Source organism: Gavialis gangeticus, unplaced genomic scaffold (assembly GCF_001723915.1).
Source record: "Gavialis gangeticus isolate Ggan-Ray unplaced genomic scaffold, GavGan_comp1, whole genome shotgun sequence".
Lineage (NCBI taxonomy): Eukaryota > Metazoa > Chordata > Crocodylia > Gavialidae > Gavialis > Gavialis gangeticus.
Window position 1 is genome coordinate 83811945 of NW_017729033.1, and position 9393 is coordinate 83821337.

The window sequence follows — 9393 nt, forward strand, 5'->3', positions numbered from 1 at the left end:
TTCTGCACAATTTTGCCTACGATAGAAACCTGAAGGACAGGAGAGTGAAAGGATCATAGCTGGAAATATGCTATGAATATCTTTTGGCAGAGGTGGGAAATATAGAAAAGTAACAGATATTCTATTTTCCAGACAGGAAATGTCGAACACCAAACAGAGTAACAAAGTCCAAAGATGTTTGTAAGCTTCCTCTCTCCATCTCTCTCTTCCTCCCCCCACCGCAAAGGGAAGCCAGGATTCAAAGCTCAGCAATAAAAAAGGTGTATATTTCATAGCACTTTTAGTAGGTGGGGGGGTGGTTGTTTTGCTACAGCAGCCTCCACCTCCTGCCAGAGGCAGGGGGCTGCAGAGCCAGGTCCCTGGCCCCATAGCCTTGGCAGCTGTGGGCCCCCTCCAGCAGGGCTGGGGGAGCAGGTGCTGTCAATGGGGGTGTGGAGCACCAACAGGGCTGGGGGGCTGCAGGGGAAAGTGAGGGGCAGGAGCAGGACCAGAGGGCTGTGGGGCAGGGAGTGAGGGGCATATGCAGGGCTGGGGTGGCTATGGGGGGGAAGTGAGGAGCACCAGCAGGGCTGGAAGAGATTGGAAGAGCGGGAATGAGTGGCACAGCAGGGCCAGGGGGCTGTGGGGGGGGCCTTTCATTTTAATCATAGATTTGATGGGGGTTGTCAGAGAATTTGCGATTTTTTACCAGGGAAAAACAGGATCCCTGGTGATGATTCATGTGCCTGGCCTAGCTGGGCTTGCCTGATCAGACGCCCTGACATTTACTCTGTAAATCTCTTCGTTCATGCTCATCTTCTCCACATTTCATCTGAGTACCCACCCTGTTTCTTATCCCCGTTGTTTCTTATCCTGACCTTTTTAATGTTACATGCCAAAAGTTTGGTGCCATTTTGGTTCAGATAAAGACCACCCCTCCTATATAGGCTCCTTCTGTTCCAATAGGTCCCAAAGTTCCTAATAAACCTAGACTCTTCCTCCCTATACCATTATCTCAGCCATGCATTGAGACTTTGGAGCTCTGCCTGTCTGCCTGGCCCTGCATGTGGTACTAGAAGCATTTCTGGGAGTAGCACCATGGAAGCCCCAGACCTCAACCTCTTCCCTAGAAGCCTAAATTTAACTTCCAGGACCTCTCTGCTGCACTCCCCCGTGTTCTGGTTACCCACATGGACTACAACAACCAGCTCCCCTCTGGCTCCTGCCCAGCATGGACCTACACATCTCATATGGTCTGTTACCTTTGCGCCTGGCAGGCAAAGTCATCAACACAAACCCAGCTATCTCTGGACTGCTTTCTTACATACTATTTAATTCCCTTATTAGTTCCACAGTCAGGGTTGGCAGGACTTAAATGGAAGTTAATATGACTTTGCATAATAAAACACAATAAAAACATATGTTACCATTAATTACCACTAAGGGGCAAAACACCTTGGGGAGGAGGGCGGGGGGAACCCAGCACTTTACCAGAAGAGAAGCCAAGTTAGTTTGACCCAGGTCTCCAGAGTCTATATAGATCAGGTGCTTCAGCATGGCTTTCTGGCACTTTTATCTAACAGCTGATTCAATAAAATAGACAAAAGCACCCAAAAGCCTCACTAAAGCACATGATCTATACAGATGCTGAGTAAGCCAGGTCAAAGTAATGCAGTTCTTCTGGCCATGTGCTGCACTTAGCACAAGGCCACACCAAGGTAAAAATAAAGTGCCTTTTTGGTTTTTTTCCACATCTGTCAGCAGCCAGTATTGCTAAGATCATAGGCTATAAAACTAGAATTGGTCTAAGGAGGAAAGATTCATTAACACCCTATTAGAATGCGCTTGGACGCAGTGAAGGCAAATGTTGTACAAGGGCCTATAAAGGACAGAATGTAACAGCACATTCATTGACCACAGATTTGGGTATTAAAAAGGAGCATTTTTAGTAATAGTTAGCATTATCATGCTGCTGACCATGGTGTATAGTCAGCTAAACAGCCTTAGGGAGGACAGATCAGCATAAAGCTGAAATAATGTTACTGTGAATCAGGCCGCTTTATTATCAGTTCTGATTACCCAATGTTACAAAAGCCATAAAAGTAATGGAATCTAAATACCCAGCATATTAGGCTATGTAAGGCAATAACTAAACAGGAAAATAAAGAAGAAACTTCTTCCCCTACATGTAGGTTATGCCATAAAGAAATATATATAATACATACACGTATACATTAGGTCCTGAAGAATGACACTGAACTGTAACATGAGTATCGATTTCTTAATTTCTTCCTATTTATTTACTGCTGTAGGGATTTAATACTAAAAGTAAAACTTCTTTTCTAATGTGAGAAAGAAACTATCTGTATATGTATATATTTACAGTACCTCAAACATAAAAGTGTCCACTTCCTCTCGAATGTCTGCATAGCTCAGTTTACTCCCATCATCACTGGTTGCATTCAAAAGCATGTCAAGGAAAGCTCTCCGTTTTTTTGACCCACGTTGTTCACAGCTGCCATCAAAGTCACATTTACTTTCTTCACAATTGTTTTGCTCATGAGCTTTTTCCTTAATAACCTTATGAAACAAACATATATAGTTCAGGGTTAGAATCCACAGTCTACTATAGTTTCAAAATAAACTTTAGTTCAGATATTTAAAAAGCAACCACATCCATGACTCTATAATATGTACTTCTCAGTGGTGGGAGATGAAAAATATGTATCCCTTAGTCTTTTGGTTTCTTTTACTATCTATTGGGTTTGAAGACAATACTGTTGTGAATCATTTAAAATCTACATGTTTAAGTTCTAAATTTTCACAAAAAAATCTGTTTGGGGGCAAATAGCTGGTGCCATAAACAGGAATACCTTTTTCCTTTGTCATCCTTTGCTTCCCAGCTATCAGCACAGGCAACTGTCATTATCAGGCAAATTCACAGAACAAACCTATGTTGTGATACTGCATCTCAAAAAATACAAACCAACATGCAAAGATTTCAAATTCCATCAGTGTGATGGTGCATCCAACTGTTTTTTCATTTCCACTGAAGTTACTGTGTTAAAGGGACTTTAATGTGCACTACTGAAATTAATGGGTGTTTTGCACTGGATCTCAAAGAGCACAACTGCTGCTCATAAAAGTGAGATAAATCAGGCCCCAGGCCTGAAATGACTCCAGTGTTTTGGTCCAAGATGTGGGTGTATACTTTCCAACGCACCCATCTTTGCCACTGCAGTAAATGAAGCCTTAAGTAATAATTCATGTGTATACAGTGCCCTGAGTCTAAAGAATTAAGAGACTGCAACACTGCAATATTGAAATCATGTTTGCGTAATGCACTGAATGATAAGCAGGAGAGATTCATAGAGTATTCATAGAGAAATTCTTATCAGCTGTTGGAACACTAAGTTTAGAGTTCCTTTTTATGATCCTTACAAGTACCCAAAACACACTACACCTCACATGTTTCACATACTCTTCACTCTACCCTAATAAGCAGTATTTATATTTATTGTCCTTTATTCTCCTCCTCGGATATAGTTCATTATATCCAGTTCACAAAGTTGAGTTGTTTAGAAGTACTCTCTCTTCCATTTCTGTACAACATTAATGTTTTGCAGCCATTCTTTTTATAGCCCCTATATCTGAGTGATCATGCTCTAATTTCCACAAAAAAAGGTAAAATTTCATTTTCAATTCCAGCTTCCCACACACTGCTTCTGGGATACACATAATAATGAGGTACTCTTTCAAAAAGTATAATGAGAAACATACATTTTAGCTACTTTAAAAGGGTGTGTGCAGCTTCTGCTTAAGGAGAATGGAATAGCTCTGAAAGGACTGCGACAGAGGCAGCCTGGCCTAGTGTGTAGGCCACCAGAACAGAGCCAGAGACAGGAGCTAGAGTCCAAGGTAGCCAAAAATCAAGAGAGAATTCTAGGAGCAGAATCCATGTGACAAGCTGAAGCATGGTTTTACAGTCAGAGACCACATTACCAAATCCAAGGAAGAAACCTAGGGGCAGAGTCCAAATCACCAATTCAGTCAGGGTCCTGGGGTCAGGGAATGAGTTACCACAGTTGAGCCAAGTTCCTAAAAGCCAGAGTCCAGAAACAGAGCTGAGCAGGGTCAGAAGCAAAAAAACCAAAGAGTACTGGATCCAGGGACACTATTTTTTAATTTTCATTTATCAGAAAAGTAACAAACAATTCATCTTTAATTTTACATGTTCCAATTTACTCCTTCCAACCCCCACTACTCCAGGTAGGTGTTTTCAAATCTGTCCCTCACTTCCATGTGTTCAGAGAGCCGAATCTGACCATAGTGCGGGGGGGAGGGAGCGGTACTTAACCCCCATATTTATTTTCCCTGCTGTAGCAGCAGGAAGAGGACAACTTCAAGGCAAATCTCCAATAATTAGATTCCTTACCTGGAAAATTGTAACAAATTTATACATTTTCCACATACAGAATCTAATTATCAGAGGGTCATCTTAGATTTGAGTAAATAGAGTAGCTATAGTAAAAAATCTTTCCCAGTACACTAAATCATAAAACCCATTGTCATAAAACATGTAAAAACATGTAACATGGTATGACAAGAAAATGCCTTAAAATCCATAAAATATGTACTCAACATGCAACAGGTAAAACACTCAAGTCCTAGAAGTTGGTGTGAATAAAAGAGTCTACTCTTTCTCCATTTCTTCACTTCAGTCATCTCCAAGGACTTCACGGTCTTGGCTGACATGAAAACATGGTTCATTCAGTCTTAACTGTACTCTCTGTTCCACTTCTTGAACAATAAAACAGCAATGACAGATGTAAAATCCTCTCTCTCCAACCTCTTCTCTAATTCTTTTTAAACACTTCCAACAATATGGCCCTAAAAGACTCCAGAACCTTATATTAAATTCTACTAACAGTCCATCCTTGTCCAGATTCTTTCCATTCTTAAAGTCTTAAAGCAGCTTCCCATTTCTTTTAACATCACCTCTTCCTCCATCCTCCAGGCATCTTCTTCCCCCACGTTCCTTTCTAGTTCACCCAATAACTTGTGAATCCTCCCATCATCCACCTCCCTCTTCTGATGTAAATCCTCATAAAAATCTTCTTGCCACCTCTAGTATTTCTTCCTACCCTTCCATTTGGGCTCCTCCCTCCTCCTGCGCTGCCGTAATCTCCCCTCTTTCTGACTTGATCCAGGCAGAGAAGTATGGAGACCAGCCCTAATTTCTTTCTGTCTAAGGGGCATGCATTAAAAACATCTTCTCTTGTACCTTGCTTAAAGCCATGCCTCTTCCATCTTATCTTTCATGGGCCATCACCTCTCTGTCTCCTTTAAAAGCCACTTCATTCTCTGTTGTAGCTTCTTAAAACCTTCTTCCATTTTACTTGCCTCTTGCCTTCCTGCAAAAATACTCCCCAGCCCTCCTCTTTACCACTGCTCCTGCTTCATTTTAAAACAGCTTTTTATGGTGCTCCAGCCCTTCTACAAACCTATTAATTTCTGGCAGGTCCCCCCATCTTCTAAAAATTGTATGTTCAATTTCCATACTCCTTGCATTTTTGTGGGGGAAGCCTGTGTTTGTAAAACCACTTTCAATACAAAATGGTCAACAAAAATTGCTAATAAAATCTCTTTCTTAATCATGACCAACTCCTTTGAAATAAAAACAAAATCTTCAGAAGTCTGGACATGAAATCCAAGCCCCACTGTCCCAGTACTTCCTACCGGATCTCTTTCCTGTAAAACACAATTAAAATTGCCACAATTATCTGCCCCCCCCATACTTATCGCTAGTTTCTTTAAAAGATCATCTTTCTTTCTGCAGAGGCATACACATTAACAATTCAGTCTTTGCACCTCAATACTAACATTATGTTGCAACTAACCATGTATAATTTCGTCCACTTTTACCACCTTAATTGTGGAGCTCCTTATTAGCACTGCCACCCCTGCAGATCTGTTCTCATTGGACCCTGACCAAAATGAGGCACCCCACCTTCAACAGCTTTCGAATTGTCTGTATGTCTCCTCACCTGGAATGCCACTCTTGTGCAGACATCCTATATCCTCTCGCATCTGTGCAAAGAAGGGCTCCGCTGTTTTCTATTAGTGCTTTGTTAAAACACTGAACATTTAAGGATGCAACCACCAACACCATAAGAAGAAATATTCTTTAATTATACATCTTCCTCAGTACTTATGGCTTGGGAAGTCCATTTCACCCTCCCCCCACTCTCACTCCTTTACCTCAACCAGATTCTGAACCTCCTGGATGTCAAGAAAACCCTCAGTCTCTCCACTCCCTTGATGCTCTAGCACCTCCATGGCCCACTCAGGGATAGACACCAAGGAGGACAAAGTGGGAAAGCTGGGCTTCTCTTCCCAATCTCCCTCACATTTTTAGTTTTCTTTGTGTCCCTCTATTTAGATTTTTTCCTTTTGTCAAACGTCATCCCACCTCTCCTCTTCTTTATCTACTTCCTCTTGCCCCTCATTTACCTCCTCCTCCTATTCCAGTTTCCCACTTTCTTCCCCTTTCTCCTACTTCTTGCCTATCATCGCTTCCCCCTGTGCCACTTCTACCTCCAGTGCACCTGTCATCTTTGTCTCCTCTTCTGCATCACTTTTCTGCAGCGTCTTCTGTATCACCTCCATTTCTTTCTCTGCCTCCTCCCCTCTCCTCTTGCCTCTCTTCATATACAGTCTCCTCCAGAGTTTCTTTGTGCTCCTCCCCTAGGGTCCAGACTCTATTTACAAAGGACATAGGACATGTTCTGAAAACATGCCCTTCTTCCCCACACAAATTACATTTGCAAGATGCTTTGCAGTTATTAGCCACCTGGTGCCCCTCCACCCCATACTTGTTGCACCTCATGGGTTGTTCGAAACAGATAATGAACCCCCAGGGTAGCCCTAGCATAATTACCAGTAAGAGGTTCTCCACTGGTAATTACACTAGAGCTATCTACTCTCCACTGGTAATTATACTAGGGAACCTACTCTCTCCTGAGTCTTCATTTAAAATTACTCTTGCCTTGCTCAACATGTTTCATACTTATCCCTAATTTTAACACCTTTATCACCTTTTTGGTGTGACATTCCAACCATAGCTTAATATCTTCTGATGTTATTAAATCCAATAACTTTCTTAATTACATTCTTAATGTAATTACTCTTTCATGTGCTGCTTCAGCTGACAAGAACCTGATACGTTTGAGCTCTGGGGTGTTGCTTATCTCATTACAGGTTTTCCAAAATCAGTCTAATTATCACCCTTCCTTCAGTGGTGTAGAATGTAAATGTCCATATTCATCGACTCGTAAAATCAATAAAGCTATTTAAATCTTCCTCAAATAAAACATCTGCTTTAAAACCATAACTGCTCACTTCGCTTTTGTTACTGTAAGAAACCAAAATTACCTTTACCACTAATGTCTTCCCTCTGTTGCTTTAAACGTTTGCTGCCATCCAAGATCTGCCTGTTGTACTGAGTCCACGATTCACTGAACTCTACTTCCCCATCACTGCTTCTCATCTACCATGCACCTTTATCCGTATACTACTAGTAAATTCCATCTGCCATCCAGTGCTGTCTGCACGCCAATCTCCCACCTCCCCGTCCTCCATCCTCCTTCACCATCTTCCTCTGCCAATGACTCACCAACTCCCATCCACTGTCCAATTCCATACCACTGACCACCTCTGCAGCCCATCTTCCATTGCCACAGCCAGTCACCATCAGTCAAATTGGAATCAAAATGCAGACTCCTCTTCCCCGCACCGCAAGAGGATATTACCACAGTAGACCTTCAGAAATAACTGTTGGCTGGGTTCCAATCTGCTGCCACAGGTGGAATTAAATGAACATACTGCTATTCCCAGCAGCCAATCAGCAGGCCATAACAGTGGCCAGCTAGCTCATCAGCCAGGGTGGGGCTAACTCTGCCAAGTCTAGGCAACTGGGCAATTGCTGCTGCCTGTTAAATCATAATACCTTGTCAGGGACCCTAACCGTTGTTAGTTGTCTGTTAGCTGAATCTCCCTAACTCTCATCCCAAATAAAGCAGCTAAAGATGGAATGGTTCTGCTATATTTGTTGCAGTATAGAACCATGCAGACAGAACAGTTGCATCATAACTTTTTATACTGTCATCCTTTTCTATCTAAACAATCGGTACTTCTGTCTATACAAGTGTGGCAAATGTTTCACTCCGATGTAACACAACCAGGATGGGCTATTTGTTCTTTTAGAAAACTATTTAATGAAGGCTTCACTCATTGTGTAAATGGGATGCATTTTCCTACAATGGGCATGTCTTCAACTCTATGTGTAGCATTCTAATTTAAAATATTTTCCCCATTAAAGCCCAAAGCTAAAAGTGCTTGGATCACTGGAGAAACTCAGTAGCCTCCATACTGCAAGGAATTAAGATGTTTTGTAGTGTTTTTCTGTTTTGTCTCATCTTTTATCACTAGTCACAAATGAATCCTACTAGTACTAATTAGTGTCACCCATTGACTAAAGCCTGGGAAATGTAGTATCAAGTCAAAGTATTTATTTTGTTCTCTCCTCTTTTCCATGTTCTGCTGGAGTCTAAGTACCATACCCATTTGGTTGCTGTATCAAGTATATTTCTGAGATAGCTGATGTTCCCCATAGTTGTACAACCTACCATCACATTCACAATTTGCAATCCTAGACTACAGGTTTTGTTGTTTCATTAGTTATAATATACTTGAAAAACAAATAAGAGAATACCTTATCTGTAAAATTGTGAAGGATCCTGAGACTTCTGTTATGTTCCCTTCCTTCTTGAAACACAGGGTATAAAAATTCAGGCCAAAGCCAAGGAGACTTCTGTCTATGATGAATGACATCACTCATCCTAGCATAACAAAAACATGCTCTTATGTTTATTTCTAAAAACAACTTCAAAATACTTCCTCAAGGACAGAAGGGTCTGAGTATCTTAGCACCCAGGGAGTGGTGGTGGATGGATCTTATTCGACCTGGAGGGATGTGGGCAGTGGGGTTCCACAGGCCTTGGTCCTCGGGCCCACACTGTTCAACATCTTCATCAGCGACTTGGACAAGGGGGTGAAAAACACTGTTCAAATTCGCAGATGATACTAAGATGTGGGGAGAAGTGGGCACGCTTGAAGGGAATAATAGGCTACAATCGGACCTGGACAGGTTACAGGGGTGAGTAGATGAGAACAGGACGGGTTTCAATACTGACAAGTGCAGGGTACTGCACCTGGGGAGGAAGAACCAGCACCATACCTACAGGCTAGGGAACTCCCTTCTCGTCAGTGCAGAGGCAGAAAAGCATCTTGAAGTCATTATTGATGTCAAAATGAACATGGGCCAACAGTGTGGGGATACAGTCAGGAAGGCCA

General features: G+C 42.0%; 1 protein-coding gene across 1 annotated transcript in view; it reads right to left on the reverse strand.

The window, feature by feature from the left end:
* Positions 1–9393, reverse strand: part of LOC109303764 (cytochrome P450 4V2-like) — a 56338-nt gene that overhangs the window by 14836 nt on the left and 32109 nt on the right. Inside the window, exons 6-7 of the mRNA XM_019525984.1 lie at positions 8753–8879; positions 2368–2559 (exon numbers count right to left, since the gene is read on the reverse strand). Of these exons, the coding sequence (XP_019381529.1) occupies positions 2368–2559; positions 8753–8879 (319 nt within the window). The remainder of the gene's footprint in view (positions 1–2367; positions 2560–8752; positions 8880–9393) is intronic.